Source organism: Magnolia sinica, chromosome 8, assembly GCF_029962835.1.
Source record: "Magnolia sinica isolate HGM2019 chromosome 8, MsV1, whole genome shotgun sequence".
Classification (NCBI taxonomy): domain Eukaryota; kingdom Viridiplantae; phylum Streptophyta; class Magnoliopsida; order Magnoliales; family Magnoliaceae; genus Magnolia; species Magnolia sinica.
Window position 1 is genome coordinate 1,163,477 of NC_080580.1, and position 26,882 is coordinate 1,190,358.

The 26,882-nt window shown below is 41.5% G+C and overlaps 1 protein-coding gene and 1 non-coding gene across 2 annotated transcripts; both read left to right on the plus strand.

The window, feature by feature from the left end:
* The first annotated feature begins 5,767 nt into the window (after window positions 1–5,767).
* On the plus strand, window positions 5,768–12,076 carry LOC131253748 (putative receptor-like protein kinase At3g47110). Its single transcript, XM_058254885.1, has 3 exons — window positions 5,768–8,606; window positions 11,306–11,733; window positions 12,050–12,076. The coding sequence occupies exons 1-3, from the start codon at window positions 5,768–5,770 to the stop codon at window positions 12,074–12,076; spliced, it is 3,294 nt and encodes a 1,097-aa protein (XP_058110868.1).
* An 8,602-nt stretch (window positions 12,077–20,678) lies between these two features.
* LOC131254536 (small nucleolar RNA R71) lies at window positions 20,679–20,785 on the plus strand. The gene has a single exon (XR_009175651.1). It is a non-coding gene; the product is annotated as a small nucleolar RNA R71 (small nucleolar RNA).
* Window positions 20,786–26,882: the final 6,097 nt, after the last annotated feature.

The window sequence follows — 26,882 nt, forward strand, 5'->3', positions numbered from 1 at the left end:
CATTAGAATTACCTATGTCCAAACCGTCAGTAGATGGACCGTTAAAAGAACGGCTCACATTCAACTAACAAATCAATAGTTTAGAATCATCCTTTAGCATGGCGAATATACAAATACATGAATGGCAGGTGAAAATCATCTGACAATCGTTTCTATTGGCTCTGTGGTACGAAAGTGGGCTAGCCTCACTCACAAAACTCTCTGTTTTTTTTTTTTTTTTGCTAGAAAACATCCATACATGTTGCACTAGGATGCTTCCGGGCTTTAGGAGCTGTATCATGTTTTAAGTCAGGTGTATCGGGTATTTGCTTTTGTATCAGGTTGTTTCTGGCCGAATCAGGCTGTATCATTCGTGGGCAATACTGGTACGTATGAGGCGATATACCAATATTAGATGAGACTTTAAATGTGTGGGGCAATACTGCAAATTTTGTTCTTTACCTGTGACCAATACTTCAACATAGTCCATGCCAAATCAAGTACTAGCCTGTAGATTTGATATGCAAGCATGGAATGAGTACTGTTTCTGTCATGGAAACTCTGCAAAATTTCCAACATTTTGAAGTCGAGTTCCGGAGCCTGTTGACCTGACCCGCAGGATCATCAGTCTGACCGACAGTGTGAATTACCAAATAATTTGACGGAGCAAAGGCTCTGTTGGTCCGATCAGCAGATCGTAGGTTTGACAGACAACAATTTACAGATTGTAGGTTGGACTTGTAGGTCCGACCTACTGGCTGTAGGTTTAAACAACAGAAGATAATACAGACTGATTTTACTCTGATTTATTAGATTATTAAACTTGTGACTCATAATTAAACTCAGTGTCAAGGGTTGGATTAGAAAGGATTCAAGTTGATTAAGTTGTGGACCCAATTATAATATCGATCAATCAAAGGTGGACCTCACTATACGAATTCACATATAAATCAGAAGAATGATTTTGTGGTATATTGTATTTTAGGAAATTCCTAAATTCAGTTAATACAATTTTTTTGATATTTCATCCTCACCAAATTCTCCCGTGGGCGATCCCAACTTGTCTCTTTCCCATTTAAATGAAAATAGTGTTTGTGTGATATGTGATTACTCTCGTGTAATACTTCAGCTTGATTACTAGCTTTGATTATGCTTCATTGGAATTACTTATTTCATTGTTAACAATTGTTAACATTATATGGATGTTGATAGACTATAATATTTTGAAACTGTAAATCTACTAATTGATGGTGGAAACTAAACATCATACATGTATAGCTCATATACATAGTTTTTCCTGGGGATCTCCCCGGAAGGTATACCCATGCCTATCAATAGCTGGATGCCTTCCCAAAGCGAATGATGTAGGTTGACGACTTTCCAACTCATGCAGGTGGGTGTATTCTCTACCTGATGCATACATGCATTACATTCATTTAAAAAGATTAAAATGTGTCCAATATTTTCTTTTACTATCGTTAATTTTTCATGTGAAAGAACTTTGGTGGGAATTTTCAATGGGCCTAGCCAACTTACCCTTTATATATATACACAAAAACATGAAGATGTGGCTGACCTCAGTGGATTTGGAGTAATTATCCCCTGAGGAAGACGGTGACCTTAACACGTCCATCCCTGTGTCAGTGCACCACCTTATGTATTTGATCAGTGACAGCTGATTTGGGATCTACCAGTATGCTCGATTAAACACCCAATGATTAGAACATCCAAATTGTTTATCACTTGAGGTGTACCTAATAGAAGTCTTACAGAGCACTCCATTGGCACCCATGTCACTGTAAGCTTAAGATGGTACCAGGCAGACGTGGGGTTGCACATGCTGTCATATGCCATCCAACCTGTCCATCAGCTATGACCCGTAGGTTATACCCAGGGCCAGGAAATCAGTTTGAATGAGAAGTCTATGTGATACAGCACAAGGAGCAAAGTGGGAGGGGATGCTCACCCCTGTTTTCAATAGAGCTTGCTGAAAGCTAAAACGGTTTGATGTTTTTCCTGACCTTGTACAGAGCAGATAAAGGACCGGACAACATGATGGCCTCATGAGAATCAAGGTGGGAGTCTCCTGTCAACTTGTACATGTTCTGTGGCCCATCTGAATTCCTGTTTAGGCTGATTTTTGTGCCCTGAGTAACTGAGACAACCCAATTGATGGATGGATCGCTAGTGGTGAGTACGTCACATTGGTTTCACTTATCCCGTTGCCACTTGGGAGTGGATTTGGCGAGGCTGGGAAAACGCTAAGTTCAGTGAGGCCTGGCCGTGGGCAAGATTTGATTAGGCTATGTGCCGTTATCAGAAATGGGACCACAGTCTCACCAGACTTGAGTGTTTACCCTGCCTCACCAAATCTGTTGTCACCCTAGCTTACGATGGGCCATGTGATGTACTCAAGACATCTAAGTCCGTTGGATGTGTGGCCTTGTGTTGCCATTGAGCCCAAAAAACAGCCAAAATGAAAACTCAGGTGGGCCACAACAAGGACAAGTCGAAAGAGGATGCTGACCCTTCATTTTCATTTGGGCCATCATGTTGTGTATAATGAATCCAGGTCTCATGGAACTGGATAAAAATCCCGCTGTTCTGCAGTAATGTGGGCCCCAGTGAGAATAAGGGTCCCCCACCATTGGTTTGCATCAAGCCGATTTTAGGCCCTTGGGCTATGAGGGATTCAATCGCAGGTTTCAAAAACAAAAACCAAAAAATAAAGGGGACAGTTTCCATCACAATGAATGTTTATGTTGAGCTGCCAATTCTGAGAATTGCTTATATGGACATGAATATCATTATAATCATGAATTTATAGTTTCCTCTCATATCGAGAGATGTATATATATGACAATTGCATATGTCCATACATTGTGCATTGGGCATACATTATATGCATTACATAATACTACTGTGCTAATTCCCATAGGCCCGTTCTAGATGACTTGTATGCGTACACCTCATGCCTGGTTCTGAAGAATCTCCTTGAATGATTTTCTGATAGAAGCATCATCGAATGACCACTGCTAGTGGAAACCTACTCAATGAGTAAATGCAGGCTTTACCCATACTTACCAGATATGATAGAAGCCTGCCGAGTGCAGATGCGGGTTGGTGAATATTTAACCTAAGCAAGTGTACAATTATCCAACTTGATGCATGCATCTCATGCCATCTCTACATTTATACCTATATTTGCATAAGCATACTTGATGGGTTCATTCATTGGGCCTGGTCAGCCAACGTTCGTTGAATAACAACCGTACAAAAGTGATCAAGACAGGAAATGAAAATTAGATGCCAGAGAATGAGTCCGATATGGCAGATGAACCATATGATTAGCGGCCATATTTATTTGACGATGAACTTGTCGCGATGAATTAACTAAATGAATTGTTGACATGAACTACTGATTTTGAATTTCAAAGTTTCTATATATTATTTTGACTATAATTAGATATTATTAGAGTATTTGTTTCTAAACATTTGTGACAGATGATTGTTGATAATTATATTTGAATAAAATCCCAAATGGATTGACATAGTTGCGATATCATATTTACGATGTGATTGGCAAATGTGATGGCTATCGTTAAAGGAAATGTGTGGAATCATATGATATGTGTGGATGTGTGAATATTATAAGAAAATAAAATTAACTCAAAATGCATTAAGCTATGCCTCAAGCAACTGTATAAATATAATTAGTGTACGAGTCATGTACTATAACTTGGGTCTGAGGGTGTGCACTCTGTATCCGAATTGCGTGGTATGACACGAGCCATTTGTAAAGATCTTTGGGGCAACCACCATATCTACACAGGAGAAACTGGTCTAGGTTGAATTGAAGGGGGATACATACAAGAATTAAGTTAGAATTTTAGACCTAGCTATAGAACAACCCATGCATTAAAATTCAGTTCAGTTCCGGATCCGGCTCAAGTTAAAAATAATGAGTTCAAAATAGCTGATGCGCTGTCAAACCAGGCTGACCATTTTATTTAATGGGCAGGCTGTGAGTAGACCTAAGCTCTAGTAGTTTCATAAAGCGGATACAACCTAATTACACGACGACTATTGTGCTAAAATTTCGCACGAATCGACAATAGAAAGTCACCAACCCGTGAAAACTCCTCACCTGCCGGTCAGATGAGTCTCGTGGGATGTGGACAATCAAACAGGCCTAAATGACATTTTTTGTTTGGACAGATTACAATAGACTTTGTCAAGATCATCCAAGCACATAAATCCAAAATACCTAAAATTTTACTTCACAGAATATAAAACGTTGAAAATCTAGCAACTGGCAAGACCGTCTTCATTTGTAAATTATGTAGCACAGGCCGAAGACGTCTTCAGTTGGCACCAGTTAAAAACGAAGATGTTTCCACGATCCATACGGGCTGAATCTATTGGATCTAGGTAGCCTCATATTTAGTAATCTAAACTATTGAATTGATGAGATACATAGGTATGGCTGCATCTAATATCTTTAACACTGGACCATCCTAGACTGTTAACCAATGGCACATGAAAAGTAGTTCGGAGGAAGGTGCATTTTTGAAAGATCAGAGGGCTGAGTCTATCAGAACCTTTCCATGCACATAGTTGCATTTTGGACTCCTTTTAGCAATTAACATGAATTTTTTTTTTTTTGGAATTTTCTGGATGGAATTGAGCACAACCTCTACTCGATGGCATCAATTGATCCATCGATGACATCAATAGACTGTGCTCACGGATTTAAGATATCAATAACAGGTTCCATCACATCACCTATATAAACTGCCCATTATGTCCAGTCCATTTCTTCACGTGTCAGCCTTGTGACGAGATACAATGAAAGTTCATCCTTGAGAGATACAGGTTTAGGATATTGGGCTCATGGATCAACTATTGGGTGAGCCAAGAAACTCAGGTTGGTGGAAGTGGCAGAAATGATGCTTGATTATCCATGACCCAATTGGCATATTCAGCCACTTAACTGTACAGCTGCCTCTAATGTTCTTTATTCCACTATCTGGATTCTGAAAATTGTGATCATTTCTCAGCTTGTCCATTCATTTTTTCAGATCATTCTATCATATGAATTAAAAAACAAATTAGATCCAAAAGCTCAAGTGGACCATACCATATGAAACGATAGGAATTGGAAGCCTAGCTACTAGTGACTTCTTGGGGCCACATAAGACTCTGCTTAATCTTAGGAGTAAGTTGGATGGCAAATAAACCTCATGGTTAGTGCAAGGTTTCCATGGTAGTTCTTCAATCCCCATTGCTTTGCGTGGTGTGGTCCACATGAGCTTTGAATGCTTTTCATTTTTGGGCTTAGGTTCTAAAATGATCCTAGGAAAAAATGATGAATGGTTTGGATGCATGAATTCCTGTTGCCTTCAACACAAATGATCTGTACTCTTACGGAAGACAAAAAGGAAAACTCGGACCCACATAGTGATGGTCAAAATCAACCGTTCAGCTCACCTTTATTAAGTTGACCCATATAGAAATGATTCTACAGTGTGCACGGTCCCATCATTAGACCACTCAGATGTGAGCCCCAGTCGGACGGCGACACACGTAGAAGGTGAATCGCCGCAGAGGGAAAACGAACTCTGCCCATTTGGAGTCTTTGGATCTGTTTCAATCGAAAGAAAGAAAGAAAAAGCTTCGGAAAACTGAGACCAATACACAAACAATCATTTGCAGTTAGTTAGGAGTCTGGTCAAGACATCAACGCCCTTCTCCTCACTTTGGCTTTCCTGCATTCACAAACTCAATAATGGAGCTCCTGCCTGTGAGCTTAATAAGGTCAATTTGGTTATTTCTCCTCAGCGCCATCCTTCTCTCTTCCACAGACGTTCCATGCTTATTCGGATCTGCTGCAAACTTCTCCAACGAAACGGATCGCCTTTCTTTACTCCGCTTCAAAGATCTGATAACCGACGATCCTCTCAATTCCTTGAGCTCATGGAACGATACTCTCCACTTCTGCTACTGGCAAGGAGTCACATGCAGTGGTCGCCGGCATCCTCAAAGGGTCACCGCCTTGAACCTCACCGGCCAGAACTTGGTGGGTCGCATCTCTCCCTTCATAGGGAACCTCTCCTTCCTCAGGATAATCAATCTCTCATCCAACAGCTTCTACGGAACGATTCCTGAAGAGATTGGCCGTTTGTTTGGCATGCGGTATCTCATTCTGGCCGATAACACATTCACCGGAGAAATTCCAGCAAATCTGACCCACTGTTCGGAACTCCAAGTCCTTTATCTTTACAGGAATGTGCTCGCAGGGAGGATTCCAACTGAGCTTGGCTCTCTATTCAAGCTCACCAGGTTGCACCTTGGTGACAACAATCTTACAGGAAGCATCCCACCTTCACTTGGAAACCTTTCCTCTCTCACTTTCCTTTCTCTCTCAGTAAATTCGTTGGAGGGCAGCATCCCAGACTCCTTCATTCGGTTGGTGAGGTTAAGCTCGTTTGCCTTAAGTCAAAATGCACTGTCGGGTACGATTCCACCTCAGCTATACAATATCTCTACTATTAAAGCTCTGGACGTGCGAGAGAACAGATTGTATGGAAATCTTCCACCATACTTAGGCCTCACTCTTCCTATTCTCCAAATACTTCTCGTCGGAGCAAACCAATTCACAGGACCTATACCAGTTTCATTATCCAATTCCTCGGGTCTTCTACTCATTGACCTTGGTTACAATAGTTTTACTGGATCTGTGCCTCTGAATTTTGGAAGCCTCAAGGATCTCAGAAGGTTAATCTTGGGAAGCAATCAACTTGGAATTGGGAAAGCTCATGACTTGAGTTTTCTCGATTCTTTGACCAATTGCAGTAGCTTACAAATTCTAGCCGTGGGCAGTAATCGTCTCAACGGTGCATTGCCCGACTCCATATCTAATCTTTCGACCCAGCTGTTTTTCCTATCTTTAGGAGGTAACAGTATATTTGGAAGCATCCCATCTGGGATTCAGAATCTTGTCGGCTTAACACTATTGGATATGGGGTCTAACTTTCTAAGAGGTCCTATTCCTAATGGTGTTGGGAAGCTTAACAGGATTGGACGACTTGACTTTGGTGGAAATGATTTGTCAGGGACAATTCCATCTTCCTTGGGTAATATCACCCAATTGTTTCTACTCAGTTTGTTTGGAAACAATCTATGGGGGAACGTACCTTCAAGTATTGGAAATTGTAGAACCTTGCAGTTTCTATACCTCCAAAATAATAACTTAAGCGGTCCCTTAGCTGCACAACTTTTCAGCGTTCCCTCTTTGATTTATCTTAATCTAAGCGATAACTCTTTTATTGGTTATCTACCATTGGAAGTCGGTAACTTGAAAGTTCTTGGAAGATTCGATGTTTCTCGGAACAAATTGTCAGGCGAAATTCCAAGCTCCCTAGGCAATTGTCTCAGTCTAGAGTATGTCAGGTTGGATGGGAACTTCTTTCAAGGAACAATTCCTACAGCATTTATTACTCTAAGAGGCCTTCAATCCCTGGATCTTTCACATAACAACTTGTCTGGGGAGATTCCAGAATACCTGGGGAAGCTTCTTGTTCTGCAGTATTTAAATCTGTCTTTCAATAATTTTGAGGGTGAATTACCAAAACAAGGGGTCTTTGGAAATGCTAGTGAAGTTTCAGTGCTCGGAAATAGTAAGCTTTGTGGGGGTATTCAAGAATTACAGTTGCCTCCATGTTCTAGCCAAGCTTCCAAGAAACGGGGGAAGTCTCTTGCTTCAAAACTAAAATTCCCAATAATTGGTGCTGTACTGTGTCTTCTTTCATTATCATCTTTCTTTACCACTCTTTATTGGGTAAGAAAGGTGAGAAGGAAAAATTCTGTGGAGGATGGGTCGAGAAGAAAACCTTCTGCTGTGCCTTCTGTGGAGGATGGGTCTACAAGAAATCCTTTTGCTATGCTTTCTGCAGAGAAAAAATCGACAAGGAAACCTTTTGTTTTGCCTTTTGTGGAGATCAAGTTCAAAAGGAAATCTTTATCCGTGCCTTCTGCTGTGGATCATTTTGTTATGAACTTAACTTATGCGGAGCTCCTTAAAGCAACAGATGGGTTCTCTTCTGCCAATTTGATTGGTACAGGGAGAACTGGTGCTGTATATAAAGGGTTTCTAGATCGCTACGAGCCTATAGTAGCAGTGAAAGTCTTTAATCTTCAGCGTCAAGGATCTATGAGCGGTTTCATGGCCGAATGCGAAACCTTGAGAAATATTAGGCATCGGAATATTGTTAGGATCTTTACTTGTTGCTCAAGCATTGATTTCAAGGGCAATGATTTCAAAGCTTTAATTTACGAGTATATGCCTCATGGAAGTCTAGACAAGTGGTTGCACAGAGATGGGCATGAACAGGTTTGGAGAAACTTGAATTTTACTGAAAGGCTAAACATAGCTATAGATGTGGCTTCTGCTTTAGTTTATCTACGACGAAGGTCAATCATTCATCGAGATATAACACCGAGCAACATTCTTCTTGACGGTGCCATGATTGCTCGTGTGGGTGATTTTGGGCTTGCCAAGTTCTTATCTGAGGTTGCCCAAACAAGGACGGTTGTGATGATGGGTTCTGTTGGGTACATCGCCCCAGGTATTAATTTCATATATTTCCTTTTTAGAATATGGATCCTCTACTTACCATCAATATGGAATATCTGTTTACCTTCCTTATGATTGGATTATCAGTACTGCTGCATTAAATTCGGAGTATGATGACATTAACTCAAAGCATAAAACATTTATTATCTGTGGCAAGTAGATTGATACTTTTATATTTTATAAAGTGCCAATCTGTTCTCAGTAGCTCGGGCGGGCTCCACGGTAACGTGTACGTGAAATCCATTTGCACCAACAGATGCATCAGCCCATGTTAGATCCAAGACCTAAAATTCAGAGTAGCCCACTTTTTTAGGTGGCCATACTAAAGGAAACAGTTGTGGAGAGGATGAACACACCCTTGATTTTTACATTCCCTGATATGATATTTACATGAAATATTCCACTCGGGAGCAGTAGATGTATCATCCTGAGTTACATCCAGGGCCAAGAAATCAGATTGAGTACCTGTGATTCATGTGGGTCACACCAAAGGAAAGAATGGGGATAAAGATGTCCGCCCTTGATTTTTGCAGGCCCATCGCGATGATAATATGAAATCCACTCCTACCATTAGATAGCACATAAAAATTTAAGCCTGTGGCCCAAAAAAAGGTTCATCTTATTCAGGTGGGTGTGCATTGCCCTTTACATTATTTTCGATCATATTTTCCATCCGAATTAAGGATGGGGATGCTTTTTCAGCCCTGGACCTAGCATAGGGTGACACACTTGGTGGTCAGGGTGGATTGCAAATAAATAGCATGGTGGGCTCACCTGAGCTGCCAACACCTTTACACCATGGATGGTCTCATGCAGTCTTGCTGGCAAGAGACCGTCTTTCTGTATGTATGCAAGGAGGTCTCGGGTCCAACGGGCTCGACCACAGATAAAGTCTACCTCATGAATAACTTTCAACCTTTCGTGTACTTCCATTGGAACATCATGAGGATTTCCTCATGCAAAAATCAGGTATATCCAGTAATCGAACAGGTGACCCTTCTATTTTGATATTTATCAATGGCTAGACATTGTTTTCTAGGTGTGATCCACATGATGAGTAAATGGACTGATTTTTGCAGTACTTGATCCTGAACCTATTAGAAGGTTTTGATATTGTTACATTCACTTAATAGGTTGAAGGTTATCTGTTGGCTGAAACATAACTTGTGGAACAGCTGGTTGGAGACATTTAGTGACCTACAGACTGGCTGTGAGCAAGACCATCTAGTCTGTTCATTATTTTGGATGGTTCTGGTCGCTCAATCAGTGGACCATACATCCTGGTTTTTATCGCAGGTCATATCTATGGTGCATCCCACCCTTTGCACGGCCTGGATTTTCTACATAAAGGACAGATTGGCAGGGGAAAAAATGTTGTAGTATCATGTAAAAGTTCACCAACAAATCAAATTTCTCGATTTAAAGATGCCTGGTTATTTATTTATTTATTTATTATTATTATTATTTAAAGATGCCTGGGTTATTAGATGGATGGATTCTCTTTGTCGCGCATGTACCACAACAACCCACATGGGTTTGGGCACACACTCATAAAATCATAGCCATCCGTGAACAGGGACCATTTCTCTTTGTCGAGCGCATAGTACCTTTTCCCCTATATATATATATAGCAAAAACTTTGCAGAAGGATCTAGGCAGGCCCGTGATTAGGGCCCGCCTATCGTAAGAGATTGTGGGAAACACACAAATCCGAACAGGGGCTGCAACACTATCCTACACGGAGGCTGCCCAGCCCGGTTCTGGCTAAGAATAGGAGACATCTAATCTTGGCGGGGAGATCTTCCAGCACTGCCTGGAAAAACCGATCCACTTGGCCCACACTCCCCAGGTGAGCCAGCTCATCAGCAGGAAAACTGGAACCATCTCAAACATTCACTAAGATAACATGAAACACTAGTCCTATTTTCCTTAAGCTTTCAAATTTCCCCACATGTGTGGTAGATATGATTAATGGAACTTCTTACTATATTGGTCTGATACTCTTATACTATATCTCATCTTTTGAATGGCTTTGGTTTCTATACGCCACACATATGACTGAGGCATGTTTTTTAGGTGGGCTCTGGCAAGTGTGTTGCCTTGGCTTTGTTGTTCTTATGATCAAGTAGGCCAATTTTATACATTGAATGTGGAAGACTAGTAAATCTTCTAGTTTTCTCTTTTTTAGGCATTCCATTTTCTTGTTGGGACAACCTAAATGGACAGATGAGTCGTCATACAGACATGATGCTGGGCCCAACATGCAAAAAAAATAAAATAAATAAAATAAAAAAATAAAAAGAAGAAAGATCTCCCGAGAACCCGTTCTCACAAGAACTTGTAAGAGCCCTTTGAGAACACATCCTACGTGAAGACAATCACCTCGTGATCCTAGGGCTTAAAATACAGGTGGGACACAACAAAGTGGGAGCAGATGCCCTCCCTTGATTTTTATTGAGGTCCACTTGAGTTGCAAAACAGTGTATATTTTTTTAGGGCAACCAAACACACTTAAACATGATTTAGAAGTTCATAGCACACCAATTAATGTTACAAATTTGGATCCTTATAATAGGAAAAATGCCAATTACTTGTTCAAATAGAACATTCCCTCTCATTTCTCTCTAAAAATTTAACCTTTGTTAATTTTTGTATCTAAATGTTCGCTTAAAATGTGATTATGAATTACAGAGTATGCAATGGGCGGTAAACCATCTACACAAGGAGATGTTTACAGCTATGGAATCCTTCTATTGGAGATGATCACTGGAAAGGGGCCAACTGATGAAATGTTTAAGGACGATCTTACGCTTCATCATTTTGCCAAATTGGCTTTGCCGGAACGAGTAATGGAGATTGTTGATCCACGACTGCTCGAAGGAGAAGAAAAAGTTACTCAAGGCAGCAGAAATCATATCAATACAAGAAATAGAATAGGTGACTGCTTGATTTTAATGGTCGGAATCGGTGTTACTTGTTCTGCAGAATCTCCAAAAGAACGAATGGATATTAAAGATGTTCTCAGGGAATTGCACGCAATCAAGGAATTATATCTCGGGGATGCGATTCACCGAGACAGACAAATTTGGTCAGAACAATTAGTTGAAGATCCATCTCAGGTCAGTAATTACTGAGATATTATGTTGAGAAAGATTTCAAAATAAATAAGTTTTGTTGAGTACCTTTTTACAAGCTCTAGATATATTTAGTTTTGGCTTAGGAGTGTGCTTATATTGATGGTTAATATATGAGAAAATGTCTTTCTTTCTTTCTTCTATTATTTATTTATTTATTTTTGTTTTATTTCATGTGAGGTAAAGGGAGATTGTATTATGAATGTAATGATCAGACAAAGGTATCATCTTATTACAATAAGAATACTATTTGTTCATTGAGATGTGTGGCTCTTGTTTTGCTGTTGTTCTGTTTATGCAGGTGAATCAGCTTGGAGATTCAAAATAAAGAATCTTTCCCTTTGGCTTGGATGTGGCTGGATTGTTGGCTGTTCAAGTGTGGCTGGCACTGGGAGCAGTTGGCATTGGATGTGGCTGCATCTTGGCCCTTTGGAGTCAGGTGTCGGCTGTCAAGGTCCCCAAGGCAGTTGGAGCTTGTTTTTTTTTTTTTTTTTTAAATTAATTAATTAATTTTTAATTATTTTTTTATATAACAAAGTGGACTCTTGCCACGAGAATTTCATTCACAATTGAGAAATTACATGATTCGGGTCGGTCCCAACAAAAAATTAAGGACCACACCTATCATATAAATACCCAGCTAATCAGTTTCCCTGGTTCAAAAAAGAAAAAAAAGAAAAAAAAAAAAGAAGAAAAACCCGAAGACCACCTATCTTGTAGAGCTATTTCTGGAGGTCCTAACAGAATTTCTGATCGCACCTAAACTGATTTTGTCTAACCTGTAGAGACCCCTGATGTGGTTTGGAAGTGCATTCACGTTATCAAACACCGTGTCAATCTGGCTCAAAGCCCCTGCCTTTGCTAATCCATCAGCTGGACCGTTCCCTTCTCTCGGGATAAGGGAGTTGGAGCTTGTTGCTTTGTTTAGATGTTGGGGCTGCTGGTTGTAGGCCAGGTTTCTGCTTGTGTGTTACTTCCTACTGGGGCTGTTTTGGTTCAGGTTGTTGCTGTGGCATGCTGCGGTTGCCCCTCTTGAAGTTTTCGTACAGTGTTTTGAAAGTTGCAGTGGTGGAGTTGCTACTGTAGGATGTTTTGCCGTATTCTGCTTTGCAGTGTCCCGTTGCCATATTTTTTCCAGAAGAAAAAAAGAAAAAAAAAAGAAAAAAAAGAAAAAAAGCAGGCCATTTCCCAAAGCTGCTGCTCATTCTCCTGATTTTAAGCTCCTTTAGCAGAGCAGCTCATGTTCTATCCTCTGGTTAGTGTGGGCTTTGATGTTCCTTCTCAAGCTCTAGCAGCTGGTGCGGATATTTGATTCGCCTTGAGCTGCAGGATGGTGATTGTACTAGAACAGCCTCTCTCTCTCTCTCTCTCTCTCTCTCTCTCTCTCTCTCTAAACGAGTGGGATATATTTCATTCTGGACAAAAATTACGACTTTCAGGTCTACCTAGGAAAGGAGGACCTAAGGAAGACCTATCTTAAGAAAAACCGGGACATCTGTTCACTCCCCAAGTATAGGGTTGTGTTGTAGTAATAAACTCGGTAAGACCGAGGTCGAATCCACAGGGACTGATACCTGTACGTTATCTGAAACCAAGTAGAACTAGAACTAGACTAAGATTGCTTTAAACCAAAGAGAATTTGAAGAATAATTGTGGAATAGTTATCTAAGACTTTAAGGAATTCAGAAGAAGGGAAACGAGGGATTCAGAGGATCCACTTGTAGAGATCAGGGAGGTCTTATGCCTGCATCAAGGATTATAGAATTCAAACTGAACTTACTTGATCTGGTTTTCAAGAGATGAAAGGTATATGAATTAGAATGGATTTCATCACCAAACCATGCCCAGGAGACAGAGTCAACAATAGAATTAAACTAATTACCAACCAATTAACAATGTATACGAAAGTTAGGAAGAGTACTATCATCCAACCATGCCCAGGAGACGATGGTGAACAACAGGGCCTCCTGACGTCATAAACATCAAAAGAGAAAAAGAGATATTCAAAGCCATTGCAAACCCACTGTAATTTCAGTCACAATAGACCATTAAAGACTGAGTGAATATTCTTTTAATAATCAACTCAAAACCAAGTTCAGTTCATGAAAAGCAGGAAATAGTGTCTCCCATCTCGCTACAGGCTTCACCTCTTAGCCCTAGCTAAGAGGTTCAGCCGGACATGGATGGGCTGAAAAAAAAAAAAAATAAATTAAAATACAAATAAGAAGAAAAGAAAACAAGAAGAAAAAAAAAGAAGAAACCTCTGCCTTCGCTGACGCCCTCCTCAAGCTTCCCTGAAAAACTCTCACGTCGAAGCCTTCCTGTTGCCTGTCTCCTTCCAGATTCACCGTCCAATACTTTATCCAGCCAACGTCCAGCAACCAAGCTTCTGCTCCCCCTTTTTTTTTCTTTTATCCTCAGCCGTGCACAGCAGCAGCAGCCCCCCGACTCCCTCTCTTCTTCACGTCCTCCTTTCTTCCCCCACACCGAGACCTCCTCCAGCCTCCTTTCTTCCGTCCTCTTATACAGGAGCTGATTTGTCCGGTGGGCCACTTCCACAGTGATCCAGGAGCTGAAATTTTACGTGTACGGTTACTTTATATTCTTCAGGCCGTGTATGAAATTTCGGGACAAACGGATGGTGAGAAACCTATGATCTTGCATTCTGGCTGACTTTCGGGCCACTTGAACTTCAGTTTCTCGATTTTTTTCCAGATCTCGGCCGTGTAATTCCGTCGCTCTTGGTCTTCTAGAGTCCGTTCCTTGCCTTGGTGTCATTAGAGCTTTAAATCCATGCTTTTAACATCCTTTCCCAGTCCAAGCTCATGAAGACGCCCTGCATCACAAATTCAATTAAATTAGGCTATTAAACGGTGTCATGTTCGTAAATCCATGCAATAAATGGGTCTGATATGCAATATTTGACCCTCAACACAACCCCCAACCAGCATTTTGCTAGTCCCGAGCAAAGTATGCGAAAAATAAGTTGAGAATTACAGGAGAATTTCTATGAACTCGAGTGATTTTGGAAAACAATCTAGATATTCAGAATTCAACAATTCATGAATGTTGGGCCTTACTCTCTCCTAGACTCAAACACACGATAAACTTCATTCAAAGTATTAGTCCCTTAATTAGAAATAATCCTAAACATTGAGTTCCACAGATGTAAAGTGTAATCCCAACTTCCAACATTAATATTCAATTCTTTATTTCAGGATATCGTTGGTAATCAACAAGAGAATTCATAATAACCAAAGCTTGCCTCAAAGATCATCTTTTCATTCCTTCAGTTTTTTTTTTTTTTTTTTTTTTTTTAACTGAAAACAAAGAAGGAGAATGAAGTCCACACTTATAGGGAGCAAACCTATAGTGAAGATTCTTTGCCTAACCTTTTTCAACGGTATCTCTTCCTTTTAATTGATCTTGACGGGCAATTGTTCAAGTTAGTTCCTTCTATGCTTACTGATCCCCAAATTAACCCTTCAGTTTTAAACTGAAATCTTGATGTGTAAGCGAGATGTGACATGTGAAATCATGACTCAATCAATGTTTACAAATTCTAATCATGGATTAATAATTAAACTTAACTGTGGAATCTAACGAGTAACTGAATCCAAGAGCAGTAAATCACCAACATTCCATATCCTGTGATTCTAAATCAAAGATGGTCGTCCAATCACTTTGAATTCACCAGAAAGTCCAGAAAAAATTTAAAAATTTTCACAATTTTTGCTCAAGAAAATACTGATTAGGTAACCTAATCTCCCACCCCCATCTTAAAAGCTACATTGTCCTCAATGTAAAGGATAAGAGTATGGAATGCGCATAGGACAACAAAAGTAAAGAAAGAGTGAAGGGAAGATAGTACCTGGATGACGAATCGTGAGAGACTTTCCAAGAGATCGCAGCATGGGATCCGGTCAGCACGAGAAAGAAAGTAACACAAAAATAAAATCCTACCTATACCACTTTCGCAGGTGCTCTCGATTGCATTTAGCGCATGCAACAAGCCTTTAAACCCCTAGGTTACCCCTAGTGGACGAGTTGTAGTCTCGTGAGGGTTTGCAGTAATGTTACCCACAAACATTGAACTTGCTAGGAAAATGAAATAAGTTGAAAAGCTGGGTTGCCTCCCAGGAGCGCTAAGTTTAACGTCTTCAGCCAGACCAAAGCAACTACCATAATCCTATGAAAGCGATAAACCTACCTATACCTCCATCAGACTAGGAGATCAGTCCTGGTAAACAGGATCAGTCAGAGGCATGGTCATGTCCTCTGAATCAAATTTCTCGACAAATGGCTTTAAACGATGTCCATTTACTTTAAACTCCTTGCCATTGTCGGGATCTCTTATCTCGACGGCCCCATGAGGATAAGCAGTAACAACAATGTAAGGGCCGGTCCAACGAGATCGAAGCTTACCCGGAAAGAGATGTAATCGTGAATTGTACAAAAGGACCTTCTGACCAGGCATGAATGATTTTCGCAAAATGTGTTGGTCATGAAATGCTTTCATCTTGTCCTTGTAAATTCTCGCATTATCATATGCATCGTTCCGGATTTCTTCAAGTTCATTTAATTGAAGTTTGTGTAGCGAGCCAGCGTTGTCCAGATTGAAATTTAGATTTTTGATTGCCCAGTACGCTTTATGTTCCAACTCCACAGGCAAGTGACAAGCTTTCCCATAGACAAGTCTAAAAGGAGACATTCCAATAGGAGTTTTAAATGCAGTACGGTATGCCCATAAGGCATCGGTCAATCGAATTGACCAATCCTTACGATCTGGGTTAACTGTTTTCTCCAAAATGTGTTTGATCTCCCTATTGGAAATCTCAGCTTGTCCACTTGTCTGTGGATGGTATGGGGTGCTCACCTTATGAGAGATACCGTATTTCTTCATTAAGCTCTCGAATGGTCTATTACAAAAGTGTGAGCCCCCATCACTAATGATGGCTCGAGGCGTTCCGAATCGAGAAAGGATGTCCTCTTTTAGGAATTTAATGACCGTGCGATGGTCATTCTTTCGACACGGAATCGCTTCGACCCATTTAGTGACATAATCCACGACGAGCAAAATATACAGATTTCCAAACGATTGGGGGAATGGTCCCATGAAATCGATGCCCCAGCAATCAAATGCTTCAATGATAAGAATGGGATTCAAAGGCATCATATTTCGACGGGACAATGCTCCCAATTTCTGACAACGCTCACAAGCTTTGCAAAACTCATGAGTATCCCTAAACATAGTGGGCCAAAAGCCACATCAGAATCTTGGCCGTGGTCTTTTTAGCAGAAAAGTGACCACCACAGCCTGGAGTGACAGAAGGAGATGATGCTCTGATGCTCATCGTCTAGTACACATCTCCTTAGAATTTGGTCCGGCAATATTTAAATAAATAAGGATCATCCCGAAAAAGTTGCGCACCTCGGTGAAAAATTTCTTCTTATCTTCGCAGTCCACTATGTCGGTATGGCACTGTAGCAAGATAATTAGCAATATCGAAACCAAGGTGAATGGGAGACTCGAAACTGTTCATCGGGAACATGTCATTGATATGAGTCGTCTCAAGGGACTCAGAGGTATTAAGGCGAGAAAGGTGATCAGCCACTACGTTCTCTACTCCCTTTTTATCTTTAATTTTCAAATCAAATTCTTGGAGTAGAAGGATCCATCTTATCAAGCGGGGCTTAGAATCATTCTTAGAAAGAAGATACTTCAGTGCCGCATGATCTGTATATATAATGATCTTGGATCCGATCAGGTAGGATCTAAATTTGTCCAAGGCGAACACTACGGCTAAGAGTTCCTTTTCCGTAGTCGAGTAGTTCACTTGGGCAGGATTTAGAGTCCTACTTGCGTAGTGAATGACGTAGGGCTTCTTGTCTTTTCTCTAGCCTAAGACTGCCCCAAGAGCATAATCAGAAGCGTCGCACATAAGCTCAAAAGGAAGGTTCTAGTCGGGCGGCTGCATGATAGGTGCAGTGGTTAATGTGCCTTTAAGCTTGGTGAAAGCTTCCTGACATTGCTCAGTCCACTCGTACGGAACATCCTTTTGAAGAAGATTACATAATGGACGAGAGAGGAGACTAAAGTCCTTTATGAATCGCCTGTAAAACCCTGCGTGTCCTAAGAAGGATCGCACGTCTCTGATGTTCTTGGGTGGCGGTAGGTTAGAGATAAGATCGATTTTTGCCTTATCTACCTCGATTCCTTTGGACGAGATGATATGCCCAAGGACAATTCCCTTCTGAACCATGAAATGACACTTCTCCCAATTAAGTACCAGGTTCTTTTCTTCACATCTTTTCAGCACACATTTAAGACTTTCCAAGCACTTGTTAAAAGATGGACCGTAAACAGAGAAATCGTCCATGAAGACCTCTAAGTATTGCCCCACCATGTCAGAAAAAATACTAAGCATACATCGCTGAAAAGTGGCAGGGGCGTTACATAGTCCGAATGGCATCCTTCGATAGGCAAAGGTGCCGTAGGGACATGTAAATGTGGTCTTTTCCTGGTCTTCAGGGGCTATCTCTATCTGGTTGTAGCCCGAATACCCGTCAAGGAAACTGTAATAGGAATGACCAGCTAACCTTTCCAGGATCTGATCAATGAATGGTAAAGGAAAGTGGTCTTTCCTTGTGACGGTATTCAACTTCCTGTAGTCAATGCACATTCTCCAACCAGTAGTGACTCTAGTTGGCACGAGTTCATTATTAGCATTGGCTACGATGGTGATTCCAGACTTCTTAGGAACCACTTGAGTTGGATTCACCCATTGACTATCAGATATAGGGTATATAATACCCACGTCCAATAGTTTAAGAACCTCGGCTTTAACCACTTCCTTCATGTTTGGATTTAGTCTACGTTGTGGTTGCCGAGCGGTTTTTGCATTATCCTCAAGATATATGCGGTGAGTACAAATCGAGGGATCGATTCCCTTGAGGTCCGCTATCGTCCATCCTAGGGCTCCTTTATGCTCAATGAGAGTAGATATAAGCATACTCTCTTGTTCTTTCTCCAGGTGGGCAGAGATCACCACCGGGTATGTCTCATCTTGACCCAAATATGCATATTTCAAATCAGAGGGCAAAGGTTTTAGGTCAAGCTTCGGCGGCTTGAGGTTAGACGGTAGAGGCACTACATCAGTTTGTGGTAATTCTTCAAATTGTGGCCTCCATCGGTTAACTTCAAGTACCGGTGCAGTATCAAGCAAGGCGCACGTCTCCCTAATCATGTCATCATCAAAATCATGGGAGTGGGCCAGGCACGTCTCTAGATGGTCGGAGGATAAGGTCAGAGGTGTCGTATCTTCCACGAAAGAGTCAATCATGTTAATATCGTGGAAATCGTCATCATCCTCTGAGTTGCCGCCGTTATTGAAAAGATGTTTGACTCCAATGTCAAATTTCCAAAAGACATAGTCATGATACCATTCCTGCAATTGATAATTGCATTTGACGTGGCAAGGAATGGGCGACCAAGAATGACGGGAATCTGAGTGCTCATGTTATTGATGGGTTCGGTGTCCAGGATGATAAAGTCTACAAGGTAGTAAAATCTATCAACTTGGACCAACACATCCTCAATTATCCCTCTTGGTACACGAACGGAGTGATCAGCAAGTTGTAGTGTGGTTAGGGTGGGTTTTAATTCACCCTAAACCTAACTGTTTGTATACCGAGTAGGGAATCAGATTGACGCCCGCTCCTAAGTCAAGAAGTGCGTGATCAATTCGATGGTTCCCGATTACACATGATATGGTTGGGCTACCGGAATCCTTGAATTTCTGCGGCACGTCTTGCTCAGGATGGCGCTCACTTTCTCAGTCAAGAAGATTTTCTTTTGAATAATTTTCCGTCGCTTGGTCGTGCATAAGTCTTTTAGGAATTTGGCATATAAAGGTATCTGTTTAACGACATCAAGTAGAGGAATGTTGACTTTCACCTGTTTCAACACCTCTAGGATATCCTGAGAGTTAGAGAGAGGTTTTGGTGAAACCAACCGTTGGGGGAATGGAGCAACTGGCTTCTCTAAAAGTTCCGGTTCTACTTTTTGTGGGGCATCACTGGATCCATCATTGTTGTCCTCTTTTGGTTCTTGAGGCTTTTCGGGCCTAACCGGAAGAGTTTTATCAATGATCTTCCCACTCCTAAGAGTGGTGATGGATTTAGCATGTCCCATCTGATTTGAAGAGCTGGGATCATTATTCTCGTACTGCGGTTTAGGATTGGGGAGAGGTTGTGCAGGAAGCATCCCCTTTTCTATAACCGTCATAGGAGAATCTATCTTTTGCATAAAATCTGTGATTCCTTACATTGCCTGAGCCAGCTCTTGTATGGGATTTTGAACCGGTTCCTCTTGAGGTTTCACTTGATTTGGATTTTGATTGAAGAAACCTGGAGGAGTCGCCGTTTGTCCATTCCTCCAACTAAAGTTTGGATGATTTTTCCAGCCATGATTGTATGTGTTGGAGTTAGGTCCAGTAAAAGGTCTTTGATAGTTATTTACGGCATTGGCTTGTTCATTCAACACTCCTCGAAAGGCAGGTATTGTAGGACAGTTTTCAGTTGTGTGAATGTTGCAATCACAGATGCCGCAAACAATTTCATTGACCTTATCCTTCTTTCCTTCCATGGCCTCAACTTTCCTTATGAGCGTAGTCACTTTACACTTGAGATCATCCTCTTCTTTTAAGAGATATAATCCACCTTTCTCCTTTAATTGAGTTGGCCTAGACGTGGTGTTCGACTTTGGGTAATAGTCCCAAGATTGTGTTTTTTCAGCCAAACTATCGAGGTAGTCCCATACCTCGTCGATATCTTTATTAATGAACTCTCCATTACACATTGTCTCGACCATTTGGAGCATGGAAGATGTCAGTCCATCATAGAAAAAATTTGTAATGCGCCACGTTTCAAATCCGTGTTGTGGGCATGAACTGACCAAATCTTTGAACCTTTCCCAACATTGAAAGAATGTTTCATCTTCCTTTTGGGCAAAGTTCATGATCGCTTTTCTGAGGGTAATCGTTTTATGATGTGGGAAGAATTTTTTTATGAATTCCCTCTGCATATCGTTCCATGTGCCAATGGATCTAGGACGCAGTGAATGTAACCACGTCTTAGCTTTCTCTTTTAAGGAAAAAGGAAAGAGTTTCAGCCTAATTGTATCCTCAGATACATTAGGAAAACATAATGTAGCTATAATTTCATCGAACTCTTTCAAATGTAAATATGGACTCTCTGATTCAAGTCCATGGAATTTGGGAAGGAGTTGGATAACTCCTGGCTTGATGTCCATTTGTCCTGTATTTTCAGGAAAAATCATGCATGAGGGCGTACTCACTCCCGCCGGTTGTAGAAAATCTCGTAAAGTACGAGGCGGGGGTGCCTGTTGCACCTCATTTTCATCCTGGGTATCCTCCACCCTGGGTGGAAGTAGAGTAGGTTGGTCTTCAGCCATAACTTCAGTTAACTCAGGGGATTTCGAGCGGTGTCTAGTCCTGCGATGGATAGTCAACCCCTCAACCAATCCTCCTTCAGTCAAGAGACGTCGAGTGTCGTCACGGGCCCACTTGGGCATGAAAACACTCGCAGCCCTCAATTAAACCTAATCCTAAGAAAGGAAAAGGAAATCTAGAAAGAAAGAGAGAGTTGGAAAGAAATTACCAAATCGAAGTCCTAAGTTAAAAACCTGCAAAATAAAATAAAAATAAGTTAGATTCTAAAAAGAAAAATAGCAGTAAATTAATTTCTAAAAGAAGGAATTTTTAAAAGAAAGTGTAGATCTCTAAAATAAATTAGGAAAGATCTAAACTAGAAAGTAGATTTATTAAGAGAGAACTGAAAGATAGGAAGTAGGGAAGGAGTGTACCGAATTAGAAATTTCTATCTTAAAGGCCTACAAAATAAGAAGGTTAGTTCCTAAAAATATTTTAAAAATAAATTAGGAAAATAATTTAGATTCTAAAAGTGCTAGAATTAGAAAATTTCTAAAATTTAAACCCTAATTCTAAAAATATGAAAAAGTAGAGAGATTAGGAAGGAATTACCAATTGAGAAACTTATGTCCAGATCCTATAAAATAGGAAACAAGTTAGTTTTGAACTCAAATAGAAATAAATAAATAAAACTAAGGTTAGTAAAATCCTAATCTTAAACTAATCCTAAAACCAATTAATTTCAGAAAATCGTAACCGTCAGTCCCCGGCAACGGCGCCAAAACTTGTTCACTCCCCAAGTATAGGGTTGTGTTGTAGTAATAAACTCGGTAAGACCGAGGTCGAATCCACAGGGACTGATACCTGTACGTTATCTGAAACCAAGTAGAACTAGAACTAGACTAAGATTGCTTTAAACCAAAGAGAATTTGAAGAATAATTGTGGAATAGTTATCTAAGACTTTAAGGAATTCAGAGGAAGGGAAACTAGGGATTCAGAGGATCCACTTGTAGAGATCAGGGAGGTCTTATGCCTGCATCAAGGATTATGGAATTCAAACTGAACTTACTTGATTTGGTTTTCAAGAGATGAAAGGTATATGAATTAGAATGGATTCCATCACCAAACCATGCCCAGGAGACAGAGTCAACAATAGAATTAAACTAATTACCAACCAATTAACAATGTATACGAAAGTTAGGAAGAGTACTATCATCCAACCATGCCCAGGAGACGATGGTGAACAACAGGGCCTCCTGACGTCATAAACATCAAAAGAGAAAAAGAGATATTCAAAGCCATTGCAAACCCACTGTAATTTCAGTCACAATAGACCATTAAAGACTGAGTGAATATTCTTTTAATAATCAACTCAAAACCAAGTTCAGTTCATGAAAAGCAGGAAATAGTGTCTCTCATCTCGCTATAGGCTTCACCTCTTAGCCCTAGCTAAGAGGTTCAGCCGGACATGGATGGGCTGAAAAAAAAAATAAATAAATTAAAATACAAATAAGAAGAAAAGAAAACAAGAAGAAAAAAAAAGAAGAAACCTCTGCCTTCGCTGACGCCCTCCTCAAGCTTCCCTGAAAAACTCTCACGTCGAAGCCTTCCTGTTGCCTGTCTCCTTCCAGATTCACCGTCCAATACTTTATCCAGCCAACGTCCAGCAACCAAGCTTCTGCTCCCCCTTTTTTTTTTTCTTTTATCCTCAGCCGTGCACAGCAGCAGCAGCCCCCCGACTCCCTCTCTTCTTCACGTCCTCCTTTCTTCCCCCACACCGAGACCTCCGTATATCCAGATATCAGGCGGGGCCCACATAATGATTAAAGGGGCTGATTTGTCCGTTGGGCCACTTCCACAGTGATCCAGGAGCTGAAATTTTACGTGTACGGTTACTTTATATTCTTCAGGCCGTGTATGAAATTTCGGGACAAACGGATGGTGAGAAACCTATGATCTTGCATTCTGGCTGACTTTCGGGCCACTTGAACTTCAGTTTCTCGATTTTTTTCCAGATCTCGGCCGTGTAATTCCGTCGCTCTTGGTCTTCTAGAGTCCGTTCCTTGCCTTGGTGTCATTAGAGCTTTAAATCCATGCTTTTAACATCCTTTCCCAGTCCAAGCTCATGAAGACGCCCTGCATCACAAATTCAATTAAATTAGGCTATTAAACGGTGTCATGTTCGTAAATCCATGCAATAAATGGGTCTGATATGCAATATTTGACCCTCAACAACATCCGGGCCGAAATAAAAAAACACCGAAAAAAACCCCAAAGGAGAAGGCAAGCCTTAAATCTTTCTCTACCTGATCTCTCCTAGACCAACCTTGTCCAGGAAAAGGAGGCCCCTCGCCTGCTGAGGCAGATTAGCCCTACTGGAACTATAAAAATGAGATTGGGACACGTTGCCCTCACGAGCAAGAGCGTCACCCATTGCGTTGTCCTCCCTGAAAACGTGCATGAACTCCACCGTAGTGAGACTGCAGAGCCTGTCCGTTAGTGCTCTCCAACCTTTCCATCTCCAGCCGATGTTGGCACCTTCCTTGAAAACCTTAATCACCAATCCAGAATTCGACTCCACAACAATTTGGGAAAAGCCTTTCTCCAAACACGGAAGAAGCCCATCATGAGCCGCCCGGATCTTGGCTCCAATATTTGACATCACTCCGTAACCAAAAGCGAAACCAATTATATATAAACTCTCCCTTGTCATTTCTACAAACTCTACCGCTCCCTGCCAACCCCGGGTTTCCTTTCGAGGACCCATCAACATTAACTTTCACCTAGCCGGCAGGGGGTTTTTGCCATAAGATGACAGACTGCGTCGTTGGCTTTGGACGAAGAGATCTACCATTCAACAACCCACCAGAGGGTGGGTTTAGCTGCACATACCTCTTATTGATAGCATCATCTCTGGCGCTGGCCAGCCACCAAGAAACTCTTGCAATGACCGACTGGGAATTCGTAGTTCTGTTGTCATAAATCGCTCCATTCCTGGATCTCCATAGCTCCCAAAGTATATATGCCGGTGCTAAGAGTTGGCTTACCCACTGATCCCTTCTGTCCAGGCATGCCCTTCTCCATTGCATAACCTTGCTTCCACTGTCAACACCTGCATGATGGAAATCCCAGCCTGCACTCCAAAATATCCCCAAACTGTTTTAGCTAGCTGTCCATCTAGAAAGTGATGAGAATAGGACTCTTCGACTAGGCCCTGATTGGTTCCGTCCCTGCAGCAGACAATAGTTTGGAGAAAGGCTTTTCCATGAATGGCAATCTACAAATCCATGAATGCCAGGTGACAGTTATCCGGCAATCATTTCTAGTGGCCCTGAGGGTCGACCAAAGGGGGATAGCCTCTCGCAACACTTTGTTTTTTTTTAATTTAATTTTTTTTCCACCTCCTTTCTTTTCTAAGGCTTGCTAGAAAACATCCTTAAATGTTGCATTAGGATGCATCCATGCTTTAGCAGCTGGATGATGTTTAAAATAGGTTTATCAGTTGGATGATCTACCATTCACTTGGCCTCCGCTTGCGTTTGCTGTGCCCATGGGGGCCATAAGGAGGAATCCATTGACCATCTTTTCGTTTTAGGGGAGCTTGCCTCTGCAGTTTGGCCCCCATTCTGTCAGTGGACCTCCTCCCCAACCAATCAACGTCGGAGCCTCCCAATGGTGGGCTGTAGCTAGCAGAAGCTCTTTTTTGGGCGTCCTTAGGGGATTGACCCCTGCTCTCATCCTCTGGGAAGTTTGGAAGAGTAGAAACACCATGCGGTTTGAGGGGATCCATTCCAGCGTCGTGGAGGCTATTAATTAGGTTCGGACCTGGCTATTCCACCAGGCGATCGCTTTTCCGCTGCCGTGGTGCAAAAACCGGGCTGATAGAGAGGCCCTGGCAGACCTTCATCTCCCCCAGGTTGTGAGGCCCATCCCCTCGATCTCCTTTGTGAGATGGTTTCCCCCTATCCTGGGTCGCGTGAAGCTAAATGTTGACGGTTCATCCAGAGGTAATTCTGGCCCATCGGGTGGTGAAGGTGTCTGCCGTTACGACAAAGGTCACTTCAAGTTCACCTTCGCTAAGGGCTACGGTCAGGGCTCTAGTTTCCTAGTGGAGGTGAAGGCTGTCGTGGATGGCCTATCTATTTGTTTCGATAAAGGCTTCAGATTCATTGATGTGGAAAGCGACTCCAGTACAGTAGCTGATTTGTTCTCCAGCCCGGGGGATGCGCCATGGCGGGCGTTTTATTTAAAGAAAAAGTTTGAATCTTTTCGTGCTAGTGGATTGGTGTCCATTAAGCATATCCCGAGAGAAGCCAACCGGGCTGTGGATAGCCTGGCCTGCTGGGCCAGCACCAACCAACAATGCATCTCCTTCGAGCACCCCTCACAAATCCCCTTCCTATCGCACGGTGAGCTGGTTCTGGACAGATCTGGTTTGGGTGGGGTGCGGATCTCCAAACTTCCTTTTTACGTTTTGTGTAGTTCCTTACGATAGGTTGGCCAATTTTTTTTATTTTTTATTTTTGTGTCAGGCGTCCCCGTATGTGCAGTTTTTTATTCCGGAGGGTCAGGATCCTTTTGTTAGCCTGTCCTCCCACATCTGTATAGCATTGTGCCATCTCAATGAAATCCAGGGGGTCCGATTCCCCTGTTTTGGAAAAAAAAAAAAGGCTGTATCATTCGTGGGCAATACCAGCATGCATGGGGCGATATACCATTTTTAGATGATACTTTAAATGTATGGGGAACTACTTCAAATTTGGTTCCTTACCTGTGACCAATACCTCAACATCTTCCATGCCAATTACCAAGTAACATAACCTACAGACTTGATATGCAAGCATGGAATGAGCACATTCCGAGGGAAGCAAATCGAGTGGCAGACGGCCTGGCTCGTCTGCGCAGCGAAAGACAAGAAGACAGAGAGTTTGATCATATTTCTGATCTCCCGTCCCTAATCAAAGGGGAGCTCCTGTTGGATCGTACGGGTATAGGAATGATTACAGAAACTTACAGTCGTTTTTTGCATTTTTACCAATAAACCAGAAAGATCCACCTGATTATCCAATGATGCAAAAGCTCTCAAAAGGCTGACCATTTTGAGTTGAACCATTCCTCAACGACCCTGATTGGTGAACATTATTTTCCACTTACTGCAAACATCTTAAGGCTGCTGCAATGTGAAATGAAATCCTGATTGGTAATGGATTGCCCGGTACAGAACATGGCTCCAGCAAGCGGTACCGTGTTGACATGGCAAAGTTCCGTGAGCCCCACCAAAAAGTATGTGTTAGATCTACACCTACTATCATTTTTTCAGATTATTTTAAGTCATGATCCAAAAATTGAAACAGATCCAAGTGAACCCCATGACAAAAAATAGTGGGAATTGAATGTCTATAATTGAAACCTTCGTAAGTCCACATAAGTTTCGGATGGAGATGATATTTGATTTTTCCCTTCCTTGAGGTGTATCTGACCTTATGAAGAGATTGGATGGCAAAAAGAAATAAAAGAAAGAAAGAAAGAAAGAAAAAAACAGTGGACCCAGAAAGATTTCAATGGTGGGTGTCATTGACCCATAGCTTTCTGTTTTATAGTCCACTTGAGTTTTGGATATGCTTCATTTTTGGAATCATGTCCGGATCATGTCCTACCATGATTTGGAAAATTGGATGGAT

Coding starts and splice junctions, on each gene's coding strand:
- LOC131253748 (XM_058254885.1), top strand. CDS start 5,768: ATGGAGCTCCTGCCTGTGAGCTTAATAAGGTCAATTTGGTTATTTCTC. Junction 8,607..11,305: donor TGTTGGGTACATCGCCCCAG/GTATTAATTTCA, acceptor TATGAATTACAG/AGTATGCAATGGGCGGTAAA. Junction 11,734..12,049: donor TAGTTGAAGATCCATCTCAG/GTCAGTAATTAC, acceptor CTGTTTATGCAG/GTGAATCAGCTTGGAGATTC.